Source organism: Cervus elaphus, chromosome 18 (genome assembly GCF_910594005.1).
Source record: "Cervus elaphus chromosome 18, mCerEla1.1, whole genome shotgun sequence".
Taxonomy (NCBI): domain Eukaryota; kingdom Metazoa; phylum Chordata; class Mammalia; order Artiodactyla; family Cervidae; genus Cervus; species Cervus elaphus.
The window spans coordinates 68,644,679-68,666,820 of record NC_057832.1 but is presented as its reverse complement, the minus strand read 5'-3'; the positions used below and the strand labels follow the sequence as shown (position 1 = coordinate 68,666,820).

At 43.3% G+C, this 22,142-nt stretch overlaps 1 protein-coding gene across 6 annotated transcripts in view; it reads right to left on the bottom strand.

Moving 5' to 3' along the window:
- Nucleotides 1–22,142, bottom strand: part of AOAH (acyloxyacyl hydrolase) — a 183,721-nt gene that overhangs the window by 3,113 nt on the left and 158,466 nt on the right. For 5 of the 6 annotated variants that reach the window (XM_043873042.1, XM_043873040.1, XM_043873041.1 and 2 more), the window contains 4 exons: nucleotides 20,280–20,338; nucleotides 20,136–20,195; nucleotides 18,759–18,855; nucleotides 11,887–11,963 (listed from right to left, as the gene is read on the bottom strand). In XM_043873042.1, coding sequence (XP_043728977.1) covers nucleotides 11,887–11,963; nucleotides 18,759–18,855; nucleotides 20,136–20,195; nucleotides 20,280–20,338 — 293 coding nt within the window. Of the gene's footprint in view, nucleotides 1–11,886; nucleotides 11,964–18,754; nucleotides 18,856–20,135; nucleotides 20,196–20,279; nucleotides 20,339–22,142 lie in introns of all 6 variants that reach the window. The other variant, XM_043873043.1, reaches the window with a different exon arrangement.

Sequence of the window (22,142 nt, the reverse complement as noted above, 5' to 3'; positions counted from 1 at the left end):
GTGAGGGGTGCTCACACCTGGAAGGGGAAGAGGTGGCAACTCTGCTGGGTGGGAGGAAAGGATAGGTCCTCTCTGAAGAGTGTGATGGCTGAATTGAATTTTCAAGGAGGAATTCACCGGATGGATCAAGAGGGAAGGAGTATACATGATGGAGGATGCAGCACACACAAAAGCTCAGAGGTACAGAAGAGAATGGTCCTTGGGTGGGGACCCAGGGGTGCCTGGGACATGGGGCTGAATGGGCCCCCTGGCAGGGCTGTGGGCATAAAGAATGTAGCTGGAGTGCCAGGATGAGGAATGTACAGGCTTAATTCACAGGTCTGTCCCCGGCTCTTCCAGCCCAATGCCCACTCCCTGGTTCCATTGTTGTATGTCCCTTTATTCACAATGTCACCAGGATCCATTCTTGGTGTTCAGTCCTCTGGCTTGTCATTAACATGTCTTTGATGAGGAGTCTTTCTCTGCAGATAATGCCTTCATTTAGCAAATGGGGCTTGGACAAGCCTTCAGGCCCCAGATGGCTACATCTCCCTGGGGTTGGGTTGGGGGGAGGGTGGTTAAAGCTGAATGAATAGAGGAATGTGATTGCTGAAGGCTTCAGAGGGGAACATATTGTTCAGGGCGGATGCTCAGTGATGTCCCTGACTTATTCAGAAGCACATGGACATTGTCTTCAGAGGGCACATCCTGTTCATCTTGCCAGTAAGCAGTGCTGCCAGCTCCCTGTGGATGTGGGCAGGCTTCTACTCTGTGGGCTGAAATTCTCTCTTTTGCAAAATGAGTGAATGATCTAATGACTTATCTAGGTCTAAATTATGTGTAAGATTTTAGCACTTAGAAAAAAACTAGAACTGGTTGAGTCGATGTATTAAATATCCTTGGTATTTTAATACATTCTGAGCCTTCTGAGGTGGATCCCAAATTCCATGCATGCACCAATGTAATCTTGATTATATCTGTGTGGTGTCTAACACACACACACACCCCACCTGCCACTCCCACATACAACATGAATCACACACACACACACTCACTCTCAGACCTAAAGAGGCAGTCAGGCCAGCAGGTTTACTGGAAGACCTGATCATCTCTCACACACTAAAGCAGTCAGTGTGTTTTCAAAAGAGAGGACTGGTTTCAGACTGTTTTTTCTGCCACTTCTTGACAGAGTAGCCTCCTTATAGGTCTGTGGAAAATGACGGGTTCTTATTTTTTGGTTTTTGCATTTTACCTTGATGTACCTAAGCAGTCTTCCTAATAATTATGTGGTACCAAGGTACTTGTGGTCATTTATTTCCCAGCCTGAATTAATAAGGGAGGAGATGGGGATGAGGACAAGTGGAGGAAAGTTAAAAGGAAAGAGCTCAGATGTGAGTATGGGTAGCTGTTTGGTTTGAAAGCGATTAGTTGGCTGTCACTCTAATGGAGATTAAAATATTCATGAGTATGCACTGCTGATATTTTGGATCTAAAATGAGAGTGGCATCATTATTACTAAACTAGACACTTGTGATAAAATGACCCACTATAATTATTCATTTGTCTGAGAAACGTGTACTGAGCACCTACTATGAGCTTCTTAAAACCAACCTTCTCTGGTAACTCCCATGATGCACTGCTCAGGACAAGGCCCAGCTATCCTCATTACCCTGGATGAGCTGGTCCTTGAACACAAATATCTTTTGTGCTTCCCTATTCACAATTTAAAATGTTAATGCAACACCTATTCAGCTGAGAAAAAATTTAAAAGACAGTTAAGCAAAAAGGAAAACAGGATACAGCGCATCTTAATTGAATAGAGAGTCACTGTTAGCATCGAGCCTTTCTGAGCCACACACACATGTGCACACACACATACATACGTTCAATCCCTCTGTAAATATTTTATAATCTTCTCTTTTTGAGGAATAATTTACACACAATAAAATTAACTCTTTTTGGTAAACAGTTCCGTGAGTGTTGACAAATGCATTCAGTTGAGTAATCATCCCACCAATCTTTAATCTGCTTTTATTAATTTGTTCTATATTACAAACATATTTGCATGTCACTGAAAGTAGATCTCTATCGTTTTTACTCATGGCACTATATTCCATCAGATAGATGTAAACTAATTTATTTCACCGATAGAGATTTTTGCCACACGTCTCCCTAACATCTGTCCTCAGGACAGGGGTAGAGATGGTTTCCTGCTGCTAGTGTGTACAGCGTCTGCAGCCTAGGGTGGGTTCACAGGCTGCCTCATTTACTAACCCCGCCAGACACGTGCATGGAATGAAACCGGTCCAGCAGAAAGCTAGGGGACGCAGGGTCCTGGGTGAGTGGAATATTGTGGTGGACAGGAGCAGGCTCTTCCTTGTCTCTCCTTGCAGTGACTCAGCTACCTGTGTTCCCGCAGGGCCCCAGCTGCGGAGTCCAGGTGGTTGCCACAAGGGCGGTGCTGCTTTGGTCCAGGTGCCGCTCAGTGCTAGCAGTGTGGCCCTCACTCTGGGTGAGTCCCTGTCAGATGGGCACTGGTGCTGGTCTGCAGGCACCGCTGCAGCCCAGTGCTTATGGGGGGCACTGGCACCCACTCATCTGCCTGCTGCAGAAGCCCTCATGGTGGCAAAACCATGCGATGGCTGTTGGCCCACTGCAAAGTTTCCTCTTTGAAACTCTCACAGAAAGGGTGACCAAGCAGGGTGACTTAACCTCCCATTGTTTTATGTATTTAGGTGAGCAGCTTTTTCAGTTTTTACTTGCAGCCTTTGCTCTCCCTAGGATTCCGGCATGAGTCCATGGAGAGGGGAGTTGGAGGGTGGGGACTTGGTGCTGTTCCTTGATTCAGTCCTTGGTGACAGCCATCATGTGGTTTTTAGAATTGCTCTCCCTCCTGATGACAATTTAAAATTGAGCCACACTTCTTTGCCTACCCATATTTGTACTTATGATGAGTTCTTCCGCAGGCAGTATGGGTCCTCCAGGCAAATACACCATGCCAGATTCAGCCCACATGCTCATGATCTGCTCGCATATGCGGACATGATAGAAGCCAAGCAGTGTTCATAGCTGGACATCATCTGAGATTTCTCCACACTCCCACTTCAGAAGATATTTGTATATACTTTGTTACAAAAATGGAACTCTTTAGTAAGACAACCATAAAAACAAACCCTAAACAGTAACTACCTTTTTGTAATATATATATATATTTAATTAATTTCTTTTTTAATTGAAGGATAATTGCTTTACAGAATTTTGTTGTTTCCTTTTTGTAATATTTTTAAAGAATAAATGCAATTCAGAGCAAGATTATATAGACTTCACCAACGATTTATGACCAACCTTGTAAATTGCTAAATTTAACACTGGGGTTCTACCAGACCAAAGTGAAAAATCTCTGAGTTTATTTTTTCTGCAGGAAGAACACATCTAGTCTATCTTGGTAAGATTGATTTTAAATGCCTGCAGGGAAGCCCTCACCACAGGGAAGGCATGGTTTTATTTCCCTGGCCTCTTAATCTGCTCAGAAACTCAATCTATTGGACCTGGTTGCTTTTGTTCCCAATTAATTTTAAATTTGTAAGCTTACAATGTGATAGTGGTATGAGCTGTATTTTAAAACATTTAAGGAAAAACGTAAGTTTCTAGCTGCAGCCCGTCCGAGCTGATTCAGTGTGTGACCACCCAAACCACTGCTCCAAGGTGATATATAAAGCAAACTGAACAAACATGGGCCCTGACACATGGGTGACCAGCCTAAATAACTGCTATCTGAGGGCTTCCTGGCCCAAAAGGCACTTCCTCTTCCTCCCCACTGCCAGCAGAGCTGCCTTCTTTGAGGGACTCCACAAGTCTGCCATGGACCTGGGGTCCCAGGGACTTAGGTGTTGAGACAAATGAAGATCTAGAGGCTATTAAACTGATTTAAAGCCAACCTACTGATTGTATATATAGATGTTTGCTTCCAGCAGTGTAAACGCATCAGGGCTCAAGAAAGAAGAGGGAGTTAATGTCATGGAAGATTCACTGCCTACAGGGAGAGTTTGAAGAGGTTGGTTTGAGTTGCTCCATTCATGATGAGAGGAGATGAGGCTATTTTGCAGAGAGCTTTGTTGGATGGAGTTTCTAAAGGCAGGAGATGTCAGGAATGTTTAAATAGAGAGTCTCAGCACAGTCAAGGAAACTGGACTTAATATGTTTGTGATTCTTTCCACGTTTCCTGTTTACTATTGTCTGATTTTAGACTCAGAGATGTTTTAAGTGCTTTTTCAGATATTTAACTTTGCAAAGATTTTAAAAGGTGGACGTTTGAACAGATAGAATTGCTGCACCTCCCACAGACCACAAATCTGGGTCTTGGACCTTTACCATGATGTTTCTTTTCTAGGACAAACTTTCTTTGCATTTTGTCAGCAGTTTGACTGCTATGCCCAACTCTCTGCTACATCAGCTGTCTCCATAGGCATCTAGTGATCTCCCAGGTCTTCTTTCCAGTGGGTCCTGCTGGGAGAGCCAATAGTTCCTGCTTCATGGCAGTCACACCTGTGTAATCCCTCTCCTTGGAGTGTGGTGGGACTTGACACTTGCTTTTAACTTCTAGGATATGGCAAAGGTGATGGAACGCTACTCTGAGATTAGGCTGTGTACCATTGTGACTTCTGTCTTGCTGGCAGATACTCTCTGTTGCTGTTTTGTACTCATTGTGAAACAGATCACTCAGGTGGCCTCTGAGCAACAGCCAGCTAGGAACTAGCAACATTTTAGTTCCACAAGCCTCAAGGAACTAAATTCTGCATGTGAACTTGGAGGCAGATCCAAGTTAAGCTTTCAAATGACACCCAGCCCTGGCAGACACCTTGATGGCAGCCCGGGAGACAGTGGAGCAGGACTCCCAGTTAACCCATGTTGCCTGGATTCCTGGCCACAGACACTGTCAGATAAGTAATGTGCACGGTTTAAAAATCATTTGGTATGCAACAGTAGACAACTAAAACACTTTCTCAATCTTAATCCTGTTTGATCTTTATTTTTCTTCATAATTTGATCCCTTGGGCCAACCTCATCCCTGCCAGTGTCTCTAACTCTCAACTAGAAGCAGGTGATTCCCAAACCTGTGTCTCCAGGCCAGACTCCTCTCCTGAGATCAGAGCTCATAAACTTGATCTAGTGACTGGATATAGTGCAGGTACCCCAAATTTAGAATGTTCCAATCTTCTCCTTACAAAATGTGGTCCATTGGAGAAGGGAATGGCAAACCACTTCAGTATTCTTGCCTTGAGAACCCCATGAACAGTATGAAAAGGCAAAAAGGTAGGACACTGAAAGATGAACTCCTGAGGTGGGTAGGTGCCTAATATGCTACTGGAGATCAGTGGAGAAATAACTCCAGAAAGAATGAAGGGATGGAGCCAAAGCAAAAACAACACCCAGTTGTGGATGGGAATGGTGATAGAAGCAAGGTTCAATGCTGTAAAGAGCAATACTGCATAGGAACCTGGAATGTTAGGTCCATGAATCAAGGCAAATTGGAAGTGGTCAAGCAGGAGATGACAAGAGTGAACATCGACATTCTAGGAATCAGCAAACTAAAATGGACTGGAATGGGTGAATTTAACTCAGGTGATCATTATATCTCCTGCTGTGGGCAGGAATCCCTTAGAATAAATGGAGTAGCCATCATAGTCAACAAAAGAGTCTGAAATGCAGTACTTGGATGCAATCTCAAAAATGACAGAATGATCTCTGTTCGTTTCTAAGGCAAACCGTTCAATATCATGGTAATCCAACTCTATGCCCTGACCAGTAATGCTGAAGAAACTGACATTGAACAGTTCTATGAAGACTTACAAGACTTTCTAGAACTAACACCCCAAAAAGATGTCCTTTTCATTATAGGGGACTGGAATGCAAAAGTAGGAAGTCAAGAAACACCTGAAGTAACAGGCGAATTTGGCCTTGGAGTACAGAAAGAAGCAGGGCAAAGGCTAATAGAGTTTTGCCAAGAGAATGTACTGGTCATAACAAACACCCTCTTTCAACAACATAAGAGAAGACTCTACACATGGACATCACCCGATGGCCAACACCGAAATCAGATTGATTATATTCTTTGCAGCCGATGATGGAGACACTCTATACAGTCAGCCAAAACATGACTGGGAGCTGACTGTGGCTCAGATCATTAACTCCTTATTGCCAATTTCAGACTTAAATCGAAGAAAGTGGGGGGGGAAACCTCTAGACCATTCAGGTATGATGTAAATCAAATCCTTTATGATTATACAGTGGATGTGAGAAATAGATTTAAGGGACTAGATTTGATAGACAGAGTGCCTGATGACTATGGATGGAGGTTTGTGACATTGTACAGGAGACAGGGATCAAGACCATCCCCAAGAAAAAGAAATGCAAAAAAGGCAAAATGGCTGTCTGAGGGGGCCTTACAAATAGCTGTGAAAAGAAGAGAAGCAAAAAGCAAAGGAGAAAAGGAAAGACACACCCATTTGAATGCAGAGTTCCAAAGAATAGCAAGGAGAGATAAGAAAGCCTTCCTCAGCGATCAATGCAAAGAAACAGAGGAAAACAACAGAATGGGAAAGACTAGAGAGCTCTTCAAGATAATTAGAAATACCAAGGGAACATTTCATGCAAATATGGGCTCAATAAAGGACAGAAATGGCATGGACCTAACAGAAACAGAAGATATTAAGATGAGGTGGCAAGAATACACAGAAGAACTGTACAAAAAAGATCTTCATGACCCAGATAATCATGATGGTGTGATCACTCACACTCACCTGGAGCCAGACATCCTGGAATGTGAAGTCAAGTGGGCCTTAGGAGCATCACTATGAACAAAGCTAGTGGAGTTGATGGAATTCTGGTTGCGCTATTTCATATCCTAAAAGATGATGCTGTGAAAGAGCTGCACTCAATATGCCAGCAAATTTGGAAAACTCAGCAGTGGCCACAGGACTGGAAAAGGTCAGTTTTCATTCCAATCCCTAAGAAAGGCAATGCCAAAGAATGCTCTATCTACTGCACAATTGCACTCATCTCACACGCTAATAAAGTAATGCTCAAAATGCTCCAAGCCAGGCTTCAGCAATACATGAAGCATGAACTTCCAGATGTTCAAACTGGTTTTATAAAAGGCAGAGGAACCACAGTCAAATTCCCAACATCCGCTGGATCATCGAAAAAGCAAGAGAGTTCCAGAAAAACACCTATTTCTGCTTTATTGACTATGCCAAAGCCTTTGACTATGTGGATCACAATAAACTGTGGAAAATTCTGAAAGAGATGGGAATACTGGACCACCTGACCTGCCTCTTGAGACATCTGTATGCAGGTCAGAAAGCAACAGTTAGAACTAGACATGGAACAACAGACTGGTTCCAAATAGGAAAAGGAGTACGTCAAGGCTGTATATTGTCACCCTGCTTATTTAACTTATATGCAGAGTACATCATGAGAAACGCAGGGCTGGATGAAGCACAAGCTGGAATCAAGATTGCTGAGAGAAATATCAATTACCTCAGATATGCGGTTGACATCACCCTTGTGGCAGTTAGTGAAGAGGAACTAAAAAGCCTCTTGATGAAAGTGAAAGAGGAGAGTGAAAAAGCTGGCTTAAGTCTCAACATTCAGAAAACTAAGATCATGGCATCTGGTCCCATCACTTCATGGGAAATAGATGGGGAAACAGTGGAAACAGTGTCAGGCTTTATTTTTTGGGGCTCCAAAATCACTGTAGATGGTAATTGCAGCCATGAAATTAAAAGATGCTTACTCTTTGGAAGGAAGGTTATGACCAACCTAGATAGCATATTAAAAAGCAGAGACATTACTTTGTCAACAAAGGTCCATCTAGTCAAGGCTATGGTTTTTCCAGTGGTCATGTATGGATGTGAGAGTTGGACTATAAAGAAAGCTGAGCGCCGAAGAATTGATGTTTTTGAACTGTGGTGTTGGAGAGGACTCTTGAGAGTCTCTTGGACTGCAAGGAGATGCAACCAGTCCACCCTAAAGGAGATCAGTCCTGGGTCTTCACTGGAAGGACTGATGTTGTAGCTGAAACTCCAAAACTTTGGCCACCTGATGCGAAGATCTGACTCATTTGAAAAGACCCTGCTGCTGGGACAGATTGAGGGCAGGAGGAGAAGGGGATGACAGAGGATGAGATGGTTGGATGGCATCACCAACTCAATGGACATGAGTTTGGGTAGCAAACTTGAGTTTGCTCCAGCAGTTGGTGATAAACTCTGGGAGGCCTGGCTGCTGTGGTCCATGTGATCACAAAGAGTTGGACACGACTGAGCAACTGAACTGAATCTTTTCCTTTGTCTGAGTTCCTTGACTTGGTATTTTCACTTCTCTTCATCCAGGTGTCCAATTCTGTGAGTCATCTCCTTCCTACCCACCAAATCCATTCAATTAGCAGGTCTGGCATTATACTCTTCTAGTCCCATTACCCCCTTAAAATGAAGAAGGTATTTCTTATGATTCTGTTCTACATTTTGGGAATGAGATAAAAAAAGAAAGTGCTTGTTAGTATATCAGGATTTTTTTATACTTGCTTACTTTCACTTAGATGGTGAATACAATCTGGCTCAAAAATTAATATCTATCATAAATTTGAACTTTTCAACAAAATCCATGTTTATACTTAATTATACTTGTCTCTCTGAGAAAATTGGAACAGTTGGATCAATAGTGATTATACACTGTCCCCCTCTGCTTCTCCAGCAGGGTTTTAGAAAGAAATAGGCCAATAAAATAAAGGCTGGTCCCCTCTTTGTGGGAGGGGCCAGTATCAACTGTTTAGCTCAGATGTACAGGAGCTGGTGAGGCGGCACTTGATAAAGATTCGAGTCTACTCTTTTGGTTGGCATTATGTCTGTGCCATAAACATGAAGTCCTGTGACTCAGCCTTGACCAACTAGCTCTTTCAAGATGGAAAAGGGGTGGACTCCCACAGCTTCCCCATGGTCTAGAAGAATCCATTAACATGGTTTCTGCTGTAGGGCACGCCATTGGGAGGAGAATACATAGGGACATTCAGAGGCTCCCTTGAAGGCTTCAAGCCACAACCCTGTCCTGACGCTGCTCACATCTGTATCTACAGCTCAAATCCCTTGCTGAGCTTGCTGCAGAGACATCCTATAGGATCTTTAAATGCAACTTTTTACTAACACCTCCTCATACCACCCTGTCCCCCTAAAGGTGTTCTTGATCTCAGCAGGCAATGGAATCATCTATCCAATTTCCCAGTTCTTAGCATCTTTCTCTTTCATCTTCACATCCAATAAACAACCATGTTCTGTTGATTTAACTGTCTGAATCACTCCAATAGAGGCTTTCTCTCTCTCACTCTGACTACCTCTGTTCAGGCCACCACACTCTCCCACACAAAGTGTCCTCCAAACAGGTCTCCCTCCCTCTGGACCAAACCGTTCTCCATGCCTCCACCTCAGGTATCTTTTTAGAGCACAAAGTGAAAGAAGTGAGAATGTTAGTCGGTTAGCCGTGTCTGACTCTTTGCGACCGCGTGGACTATAGCCCGCCAGGCTCTTCTGTCCATGGGATTCTCCAGGCAAGAATACTGGAGCAGACGGTCATGCCCTTCTCCAGGGGATCTTCCAGACCCAGGGACTGAACCCACGTCTTCCACATTGCAGGCAGATTCTTTACCATTTGAGCCATGAGGGAAGCCCTAAGTCTGGGTATTTTTCCTTCTTGCTGAAAAAACCTTCAATGGCTCCCCATTCTCCATATCTGAAAGGTCAAATCCCATACAGACCCTCTGTGATCTGTCCTAAATCTCTCTCTTGGTCCCTCTCTCTCCACTCCACTCTCGTGTTCTGTGTCTCAGCCACATTGAAGCACTTTTATTTCCTCCAATGTGCTTTGGTTTCTTTTGTATTCAGGTCCCTGCCCTTGCACTTTCTCTGGCTCAGAACACTTTCTGCAGCCCCTTCCCTCTTCCTGTCACTTGACAAGTTCATGGTCTTAATTCTGAGTTCCCTCCTCCAAAAGTTTTTTCTCATACCCCTTTGCTCCATCCCATCTCCCATAATGCTCCCTTAGCATCTGTGCTTGCAAATTAGAGGCACTGACTACATTTAATTATCTGTTTACTTCTCAGTCTCCCACTCTATCCTATAATCTCCTTAACCGGCAGGGGTAGTTTCTTGTTCATCCTTGACTTCTCACTGTATTTGATACCGGATAGGCACTCAGTAAACATTCTTGGATGGCAATTTGCCATCTACTGTTCAGCTCAACATACGGGATAACTAGGCAGGCTTTAGGCATATCTCTCCATTATCATCCACTTTAGTCACAGCTCCGCCCACTGTGGCCCACTCTATCATCTACTCCCAGCGTGTGAACGAATCTCTCAGGAATGACTCAAGATTATAGCACACGCTGATTTTCAGCTTTTGACTCTGTTCACAACCATCAGTTATTGGTGAAGCCGTCTGAGTGCAAGAAAGAGCCCCAATTTGACAGAACTTGAACCCTAAGGCTATTTTAAGAGTCAGGGACACAATACTCTTTTGATAGATCAGACAGATATGTCCCAAGGGATACAACAAAGCTGTCTTTGACCCTCTTCTTTTTAGTTTGTTCCTCATTACTCTCTATCTGACCATCTCCTCTTGTCCCTGTTCTCTGTAGAATCAGAGGGTAAAATTCTGTGATGTACAAAGAACGATAAGAACTACTACCTCATTACTGCCGGAAAGCAGGTCTCCACATGAACTATTCTAAAACCAAAGACATCATTGGGGGGAGGGGGAAAACTCTAATATTTAAGCAGCTTCTAGCCAATAATTCTCTTGGATCAACATATCCAAGTAATACACAGGAAACTTAGATATTCTAAAGTGCATTACTTAGATTTTTTGGGTTGTTGCTATTTAACACATGGGCGTTTAATATGCACTTTAAAATTGACCCAGCATCTATGGGACTCCTCTGTCTATTCATCTGATGATGGAGTGGCACTCTTCCTTTTCTTTTGAGACAACTCTTAGCCCTGCCCATGGGTACTCATGGGACCTAGAACTCGAGGGAAGGAGAACGTGGTTCTCTTCAAGCTTCTGAGGGGATGATCAGGCCTCCCTGTGGCCTGACTGACCAAAATGTAGCAAGTAGTAGAGCTACCCACACCCCCACTTCTTTTCCTATTTTTTATATAAAGAGATATTATTAAGAAGTCCAGTATATAGAACAGATAAAAGAGGAACTTCCCTGACTCCAGCCAGGATAATGGACATAATGAGGACAGGAGGGGACAGCATCCCACCTTCCAGCTCCCCTTGCTCTGTGAAGAGACCAGAGCAGAACTACTTTCCAGAATTGTCCCTTGGAATCCTAGATGGGAAACAGCTTTTACTGCAGGATATTGCCAAGGGCATTGTTCTCCTCTCATACAATTCTCCTCATTTTCTAGAATGATCTGTAGAAGAAATTTCTCACAGAACTCATTTTCAGGAATCCTTCTGATTTTTTTTTCTGAGTACTTAATTTATTTATTTTTTATCTTTTGAAGGCCATGACTTATGCCTATCTTTGCATCAGCCCCTTGGAAAGCCTGGAGCTGATTTTGTGGGTCCTCGCAGGCAGTATCTTAGGAATTTCTGGGACAAATTGTGAATTGTAATCATTAAGTCAGGAATCCAGGTATTATTTCTATCTTATTTTCCTTTTACTCTGACTTTTACTTTATTCTTTAAAATGAATATTAATTTAATTTATGTTTATCTTCTATCTTACACATGTATGCACATCACTTCAAACTCTTTCTGGAATAAAACAGGATAAAAATGAACATATGGATGCATTAATTATAATGAAAAAATAAACTTTCAGCAGCCATCACATGACTGCTCTTACCTCATTAGGGTGAAATCCATCCACGGGTTCAATGAGCTGCCAGGGCTGCCCACCTCTCTTTTGCCACTTCTTCACAACTGCAGGGCAGACACACACAGAATTAGAGACATGCTTTTCTGAGCAATGGTCAACACCCAGAATAAGGGTTGTGAAGGATGCTCCTCCTGGGCTGATGTTTACCCAGCTACATCTGCCTCTGAATCATTGTCTCAGGATGGGGGTTTTCTGAACAGAAGTGATCTTTCCATTGTATCATTTTTTCCCTTTAACTCAAGAAGAAAAACGTGTGAGAGTGTTGGATGAATGTGGTTTGTAGAGTAAGGTGGGTAGGAGGGAAGGGTGAGCTGTAAAATATTCAACAGTAATTTAAGTCCATCTCATTTCTCAGTGACCAGAACAGAATTTCAGAAACAAGAGGAAACTATTAAGCTAACCTCTCCTTTCATGGGTTGCCATTTCCAGACACTGCCTGCATGTATCAAGCCATCATCATTAAAACTCACATAGTTCTCAGAAATATAATTACATAAAATGTTCTCAACATCACATGTAGAGGAGAGCTACAGAGAAAACACTATGAGCCTTAAAATGATGAGCAGCAATAAAACTGTTCTTCAACAGGGGTGAAACTCAGGAATATAAGTTGCCCCAAAGCAACAGCACAGCGAACTCTACATCGTAAAATCATATTGTCAATAAGGATTTCTCAAGGAAATTTCAAATCCCCAGAAAATCTCCACAGAGAAAACTGTGAGACCTTCCATTACTAAAGTAGCCCACCATGTCCTCACTTCCCTGGTGTCCTGAGAAGGGAGTGGGCACAGCTGTGATTCCCCCAGTTCTTCCCTCCTCGTGCGTATATGTTCAGTTACCCGGTTGTGTCTGACTCTGCAACCCCGCGGACTGTAGCCCATCAGGCTCCTCTGTCCATGGGGATTGTTCAGGCAAGAATACTGGAGTGGGTTGCCATTGCCTACTCCATCTTCCCTCCTCACTCTGCAAAAACTCAAGGGCAGGGATCTGTGCCCTCTTGCCCGCCCACCTCCCCCCCCACTGTTTATCTCCCTTTGCCCCAAAGGAAGAATGAAAATTCTATTAGGGGCTCTCACTGGACAAGAGAAGCTGGACTTCCCTGGAGCTGAATCAATACTATGCTGCTTTTGTAATTAGTTCTAATATCGCACCAGGCCATCTATACTTGCAGTCCAATCCCTGTCCCCAGAGGGGCTGCAAATACTGCTACCCTTCCCAGAGCACAGGAGACAATCCCTGCTGGTGGTTTGGAGTCTTACACTGGATCACCAGTTCCTGTTGGCTTTTTCCCTGCCTAAATGGCCACCACTGAGCCACCCTCTTATATTTTGTGTTTTAGTGGGTTTTTTTTGGAGGGTTCTAGAAGAAACAGCTATTGGAAAATGGCCTTTGCATTTGTTGTGAAACTCAATCAAGGACATTGTCCACAGTGTCCTCCACATGTGGTCCCAAGGGAGAGACTGCTTCATGCTGGTAAATGATGTATCTCTCTGAAGGAATAGTATATATCTGATCTTCTGATGGGAAGCTTAGAGTTGCAATGATGCTGGAACCACGCTAATCCTTAAGAAGACTTATTCTGCTGAACCAGCTTGCAGACCTCAACAGTTTCTTGCAGTTGGCCACAGGTACGCTGTGAAAGACAGAGCCCTGGGCAAGCTTGCCTGGCTCCAGCTTCAGTCTGCCTGGCTGTTCTGTTTTTCAGGCATGACCTTGGAATCAGATTTTCTGCTTCAGGTTCAATTCTGGCTGCTGCACCTTAACCTCTGGACCTGAAACTGACGCACCTGTGGGGCTGCGCTGTCCTGGGTGCATAATGCTGCTCCAGCCCAGCTCTGCTCATCTGGCTTACCTGATGCGAGTTCCCCGTGTTTGGTTCAGGCTGTTCTTCTCCCCTTTGATTGACCAGGGGACCATGGGCCACTTTCCTACTCATTTTTTTTGGGGGGTGGTCCTGCTTTTCTGCTTTAGAATTTTACACTGATTCTCTGAGTCACTGCCAATCTGAACATCCAACCAATTACCCTTAATGGAGCACACAGGCATTTGGAAGGGTTTCTTCAAAGTCAGTGTCACCCATTACTGAGCCCCCTCCATACTTTTTGCTCTTCTGTATGATCAGCCTTATCCCTGTCTTGCAGTCCCAAGAGTTTCTAAAACAAAAAATAATGATGCAGAAAGGTCCAGCCCAGGTTAAGACATCAGCCTCCCGGGTTATCTGTCACAGGAGAGGTGACCTCGCTTCTATGCTACTCGTGTTCTTTCACCTCACCCAAGTTCTCAATGAACTTTTCAATCCTTTCTCTTGCTTCGCCCTTTATTTTTAGTTTGGTTTCCCTTATGCTGAACAAGTGTGATAAAGAAAAGAAAGAGAGAAAGAATCTCGATCCAGTGTTAAGTAATTCCCAGTCCGTGTTAGACAATGGGAGGCAAGCCCAGTGAAGACCTCAGAAAGCCTGCTGAGAAGCTGTAGAGTTGGATGAATAAGACATGAGGATTGTTTTAACAAGATGGACAGCAAGGCATGGGTCTGAGCTGGACCACTCACACATCCTCTGATCCAGCAGGGGCAGGAAGTTCCTTACAGTATTCTCTGGCTCTCCTTGTTTGCAGAGAAGGTTAATCAACAAATTCAATCTAAACTTGTGCCTTTACTGGCTAAGAGAACATTCAGAAAGGAATTACAGTGATCTAGAAAGCTGGAAAATCCACAGTGGAAAGCAAATTTGAGCCCATAAGTGAAACAAATTTGAGCCTATAAGTTTAAGCCAAAATGGTGTTCTTGGAGAGAAATGTTTACTGAGAGCCCCATATTATAAATACCAGACTTCTTATACCCATGTTTCTCTAGTGTGATTAAATACTAGTCTTAACCAGGCTTAAAGTTAGTCTAGGCTGTTTCCATTTTGATTTGAATTTTATGTGCATTGAATGAGTGAGTGAGTGAGTGAGTGAAGTCACTCAGTCGTGTCCAACTCTTTGCGACCCTGTGGACTGTAGCCTACCAGGCTCCTCCATCCATGGGATTCTCCAGGCAAGAATTATGTACATTACTAACTACTAAATGAAAAACTATTTCCCTTAGAGGCAGGGAGAGGTGGTGATGGATATTATACTTCATGGAACAAATTCAGTCATCAGAATTAATGACTGTTTTTAAAATGAAAAGGAATGGTCATTCCTTCTACTCTCTTGTAGGCTTGATCTCATAATGTAGGATCATTTTCTCACATGATATTCTGTCTTTGAGGGTTACCAGTCACTAAATATCTGTAGACATCAGAATTACAACACTTACAGGAAGAGTCAGTAACTCACAGGCAAGAGTTTAAGGTTTCACCTGTGTTATGACCAGACAGAGTTAGATAGAATGACCCTTTTTAGTTAGTTTATCTCAGGGTGAAATTTTGCTCTTTAGAATAAATACAATGGTAGACAGTGGTCTCTGTTTCTTCCTGACTGATTTTGGCATGGGAAGTCCAAGCAGGGTATTATGGTAAATGGGTCAGTTTCCTTCCTACCTGGGACCATAATTAAAAATAGGTATACGAATTCCAATTTGTTCTTTGGAACAGCTGATTTAAAGCTCTTGAATCAGTATGAATGATCTCTTGGGATATGGTACGTACTGTATTTTCTTTATTGGTAAAGTCAAAACTTTGCTAATGACCAGTTTTTCAGAGATGCAATAGAAATCACAGGAGAAGACTCATAGAACATTTGCTAGCTCCTTGATAAACAGCAATATTAGCAGATACTTATAGAGAAATCTGAATTCTGGTCAGATTTCATTGTTATTGGTCATTTTACAAACACACATGGGGGGAACCAGGTTTATTCTAATTGAATTGTCTTAGAAGCTGAGGGCAGCTGGTGGAATATTTAAAGTGTCAGTGAAAAAATGGCCTTGTCAGTCAAGTGGCATTTTCCTTTCCCCATTTGGGAGGTGTGGTAGAGACGAAGAAAAAGGACATCACCTGCTCAAGCTGGCATTTCCTGAAGGGAGAAAAAATTACTGCCTCTGTTTAGCTCATAACCAGTTGGAGGATGAGTCAGCAAGAGACAGAAAAAGTCTTTGAGGTGAGCAATCATCTTTTGGAGCTGGACTGAGGCTGTCAGACTGGAGAACAGACAGGTCTCATGTCTACCCTCGAGGGACAGGGACCCTCAACAGTCATTTGCTCTGTCTCAGGGTGTACAATTGTGAATTACATATGAAAGTAACATTTGTGATGCTCAAATGCAGTATAGAAATGAGAGCAGAGATTTTCATGTGACTACTGAGACTGCAGATTTAATAAATGACTCTATAGAGTTTCCCAGGAGGTGCAGTGGTAAAGAAACTACCTGCCAAGGCAGGAGACACAAGAAATGCGAGTTTGATCCCTAGATTGGGAAGATTCCCCTGGAGGAGGGTATGGCAACCCACTCCAGTATTCTTGTCTGGAAAACTCCATGGACAGAGGAGCCTGGTGGGCTAGAGTCCATGGGGTTACAAAGAGTTGGACATGACTAAGTGCGTGTGTTGGAGGCTATCCATGGAGATGGATCTTGGAGTGGATGCCCCCTCTGCCTGCCCTGGAAAAATGCTAAAGTCTCAAGGTAGGCATTCCTTTTGGAGTAATCTAACACTGAGCATAGGTGAAGACGTCACCATAGTTCCTGAAAACTAGATAGAAATTCCAGTTCTTTCAGAAGGGCACATGGTGGCACATAGCTATAAAATGTGGGATGCTGTATTGGATGTTTCTAGAGGCAGATCCCAGGGTACCATTTCCTCTGTCTCCCCTCTCCCTCCCACTGGAGACTAACCTCATATGGAGAAGGCAAAGAAATCCCTGTACCAAAACTGGACCTTCAATATCAGGAAATTAAAAATTTTCAGGAAGTTCCTCGAACTATTGATGAGAATTGACAAACAAGGAGAGATACCTAGGAGGTTTCTCAGAAAGGTTGATGTAGCATGTTCAGTTTAACTGAAACTTTTAAATTGCATTTACTGCTGCTCTGAGGATAAGAATGTGCTGAGGACAAAAAAAAAAAAAAAAAAGAGAATGTGCTGAAGAAGTTCTGCTTCCAAGTATGTGGAATGCTGGTCAGGATGGGGTCTGGGAGGAAGCCCTTTTCTCTATATCTTTCATGAAGAGAAGGACTGTTCTGTTTTGTTAACTAGATTCCCAGCACCTGTACAGCACATAGGAGGGCTTAGTAAAAATATGATGATTAAGTGACTAAGTTCTTAATCTTGGAGCATTATCGGAGCCCCACTGATTAAGTTTTAATGTGTGTATGGATCATCTGTGGATTATGTCCAGATGCAGACAGACTCTGATTAGGCAGGTCCTAATTAGGAGTGGGGCCTGGGGCTCTGCATTTATAACCAGCCACCCTGGTGTATGGATCCTGTTCATTTTGAATTGTGTATTAAGTGGCCAGGGTATGAGAGAATGGTGCTCTTTCCTGGGTGCTGGTTATGTTCCAGGCATGGCATTTAGGAAGATTACACATTATTTCACACAATCATCACAAAGACTTGTTATGTAGATACAGTGTCTCTGTTTCCAGGTCTGGAAAGGAGAATTTGAAAATGTTCAGGGAATTTCCAGTAGTCCCAAAGATAACAAATGACAGCGCTAGAGATTACTGTGGAAATGAGACAGTCTCTAGTGAATGCTTGGCATTATTATATTTTTAAAAACTTTATCTACATTCAGGGTTGGTGATGATCAAAGATTACTTAGTGGTACATTTGTTTTCACCAGGAATTCATTAATGAGGCTTTAACTCTGCATTTTAATGAGAAGTTATTTATCAAAATGTCTCTCCCCATGAGGGAAATATGTATCACCTAGGCAGGAAATCTAGTTAAGAGAGATCAGTCTTGTTGAAAAGATGTTCAGAATTGAAGTACTAGAGTCTACAATGCAAAACGTGTCAGCTAATGCAATATTTGATAATTCATGGTGGCCATCTGCTTCATCCCAGATGCTTGGGCTGGGGGAGTTGGTGGTGGGGAGATAGAGATGATAAACTCCTTATGAGAAATCGCCCATCCTTTGCACACACTGCAAAGCTTTTTGTTAGCATCATCTCAGCTGGCAGTCAAACAGCAGAGGCTTTTGTCTTGTGTAACAATTACTTAGAAATGAAAATGGGACTGGAAGGATTAAAGTCAGTAGATAATAATTTTTCAGAGTCAAGATGTAAAGGATAAATCCAGTAATCATGCTTGCTTTCTTGTGACCACTCATCAGTGACCCCAGTGTTTGGAGAGAGTGCTAGAAAAGCAGCAGCAGTGTTCTTTCCAGAAAGTTGGGATATGGTTTGTCCATTTTGCCATAGGCATCTGAAGCCCCTCCTTTTGAGACTCTGATTTGTTTTATCATGTGTGGGGGCTGGGAATCTGCCTTGCTTTGAGTCCTTAGGGAATCCAGTGCCCATGGGAAGAGACATGAGCTTATCCCTCAGGCCTGTCACACTCATCCTTAGCCCATTCATAAGTGGGGCATTACTAAACTGTCAAGAATAAGTAAGATGATTTCATTGACCTGTTGGCTCCCAGCCCAGAGCTGTTTCTGACTGGTCACTGGCTCTATTGCTGCAGGGATTCTAAAATAATGGTGAAATAAGGAGGTGATGCTAAGCTTCCACCTTTCCAGAAAGACTCTCATACTTTATTTCTTCCAATACTCAGAGCTATTAATGTGTCAGGATGGGCAACTGTGACCCTGTCCATGCTACTGCCTGTTCACTTGTAAACAAACACCTTGCCCAGGAAGGCTCTAAATGGTGGCTGCTGCTTTTGTCTTGTGTCAATACCTAAACCAAGCAAAACTTACTTTTTTGGAAGTCGAAATCTAAGTAGAAAAGGTCGAAGTTCATAAATTTCTGACTGGTTGCAATTTTTTTCAGCGTTGTGGAGAGTTGTTCTGCTCTCTGAATACAAAGGAAACAGGGAGAATTTCATGAAACCTAGACTTGGGCTTTAGGGAGATAATTCAGGCAGAACAAAGAAATCAATAGTTCCCACTCCCACCCCCACTGCAAGTCATCAGCAGAGAGCAGCTCTGCATATTAAATTCTGTTCATGCACAAATGGCCAACGAACATACAAAACTGTTAAAATTCATTAGGAACCAAATCAGTGCAAATTAAAGTAATAAGATACCATTTTCTCCCCATGGTATTGTCAAGGAAAAGATGAACAATCGTGATAATAAAGAGTATTGCCATGGGATATGTGATTGAGAATGTCAATTTGTTTAACCTTTCTAGAGAACAGTTTGGTGATACGGATCAGATCTGGTGTACTCTTTGACCCAATAATTTTCTAGGAATTTATCTTAAGAAAATAGACATAATACACAAAGACATACATTTTTATATATAAAAAGGTTCATCACAGTGCTATATATCATAGCGGAAAATTAGAAACAACTCATATGTCCAACACCAAGGGATGAAATAAACCATGGTATATTCATGTACTCTGTATTCTAAAATGATTACAAAATTATGATGTGGAGGAATAATTATGAACATTAGAAGGTATAAAACAATACATGTGTTCTGATACTATGCAGGCCAAGTCCCCAAAATGACTAGCTATGAAAGTAATACTGGAAAGACATACATATTAATTTTGGGTGGTAAGATTTTGAGTGATTTTTGCTAATGTTTTTTGTATTGTTTTACATTCCAAAGTTTTAAAAAATTAAGACATATTTCCCTTGTAAAAACTTTTAAATAAATCCCTTCCAAAGAGATTATTTACCATCTGTGAAAGAAATGTGGGAACCTTTTTCAGAGAAGAAAGGAAGGCTCTGGGGCATCTGGTCCTCCCTTGCCTTGGGAGACTTCCAGCTCTGTGTATACCTAACCTTGCTCACTTCTCTGACTCTACAAAATGTCTAGGACAAGCTTTCACAGACATCTGTGAGTGTGCGTACATGCATAATGTGCGTACAAGAGAGGCACACACAGAGACAGTGACTGAGGACCATGGCAAGATGACAGGCTCAGTGAGGCAGAGTTGGGAGACAGGGCACCCCACATTCTCTTGGCTCCTCAAGCATCCAAGAGTTTGAATTTTTTTTTTAAATTCACCAGCTTGGAGGCCATTGCCCTGCCAAAACCCCATCCCCAGTGAAAATCCTGCAGCAAACACAGGTAGAGAATACTCGAAGATGGGATCAAAGGACCCACGACAGCCCTACCTCTGAAGTGAGATTCCGCAGCGTCTTGTTGGAAGACATCCAGCCGTGGCAGGGGCTGACCTGAGAGCAGGAAAACACTTTGATTACAGAAGAATGGTGCAGGTCATGGGAACATGGCCTTGGAAGAAGTCAGCGTGAGCTCACCTGGAGACAGTTCAGGAAGGAGTAGAAATGCGCGTAGGTCACGTCCTTGTTGAGCTGGCCTGGAAAACAGAGGGATCTGGCCTGTGGCATGCACTCAGAGATAGAGCAGCCAACTAGGGACCCTGATAGGTGATCCTGCCTCCCTTGCAGAAGGCTGGTGTCCCCAGGGATCCTTCCGGGTTTTGCACTTGGTATTGCTCTTGAGGAAGCCTAGGCTTTCCTTCTTTCTGAGCTCCCTAGAAATTGACACCCAGAGTTGAGGAGAAGCCCTAAGGAGTTCACTCCCTTCTTGAGCTCTTATCATGGGCTAGGGCAGGACTCCAGGGAGAGGGATACAGGGCACCATATGGACCAGAACACCACTAACGAAGGACTTGGCAGAACAGTGGCTTTCTCCTGGCAATGGTATCCAACATGGGGCCCAGGGAGCATGCAAGGTGTAGTTGACCAAATCCTCCTTTTGTGTTTATGAAACACTGAAGTCTGACCCAATTAAATATATATTCCAATTATGACAGGACAATCAAATGTCTGAAGGTCTGATCATGCTCTGTTTTATAGTTTGGTGAACTGAAGGTTTCCACAAATGCTTGGGCAGCCATCTGCTGGGAGCAGCTAGTATGTTATACCCCTTTATGGCCCACCAGTTCTCTTACTTGAGCCCCCATTAATAGATGGGCTCTATTTTTGGTGCTTTTGGTGCAAGTTAAAGAAGTACATAAGAATAAAGTGATAAGCACCAAATGCAAGCTCATGCAGAGTCTTTCCAAATATCAACTGTAGACCCAGAATCTGGGGGCATAATTTATTTTCTCTTCACACCTCCCACCCCCTGGCCTTTCTACCATATCCCCCGCTCCCCATCCGCTCCCCTCCTACTTCACCCCAGTGGCAATTCAACTTTCATGCTGCAGCTGGGACACAAAATCCAGGCTCTCCCACATCTCAGGGGTGAATGACTGATGTCTTATCCATTAACACTTCTCTCACGCCCGAAAAAATAAAGGAAAATAATAGGGCCTATCTCGGAGCGAAGAGAAAGATTGAAGGTGATAGAACACAGTCTTATTTTTCACTTATACCTCAGATCAGTTAGACTGAAAGATAGATTCAATTTTCTTGTCGTAGAGGGAAAATATATTATGTCTCTGGGTGGGTGAGTGAATCCCAGGACTGGAAAACCGCAGGCTTATTATCGCCATTAAAGTCACAGTGACACGCGGGGCCTTCTCTGTGCTCCAAAGGTGTCTGCATTTTCACATTTTAGATGAATCCCAAGCCACTGGCTCTTGTCTTCACTTTCATTTTATGGACTCCACATGGAGCTCTCAGCTCCCATCTTTCTGCAAGATCCTGCTCTCCATCACTGAGTCTGCTTTCCCTCTTTGTGTGTGTGTGTGTGTGTGTGTGTGTGTGTGTGTGTGTGCATGTACTTTTGCAATTTGCCTACTTTCTGTGTGTGTCCCTGCCTGTCTCAGCCTAGCCCAGCTGCAATGACTGACACCTCCAACCTGCATCTCCACCCTTAACTCTCCCCTGCCGGGAGGCCTTGGCTCTTGCTGATCCAGCCCCTGAGTGCCAGCCTTCCCTCTGCCATCTTGTTTCTTTGTTGGTACTGGGGCCATGTAATAAACCTTAGAGAGCTTGGCTGGGGCCCTGACAACCTGCTTGGCCCTGACTCTCACCTGGTGGCCTCTCTCTCTCCTTCCCTTGCCCAGTGGCTGAAGTCTCTTCAACCTGCAGGAAGTGGCACCTCATGCCTGACCATAAGAAACATTTCTACACCCTCTTCTTCCTCATCTGAAAGACTGGACTTCACTGATATCCACAGGGACTGGAGTTTATCCTGCTCCTGGATTCTGG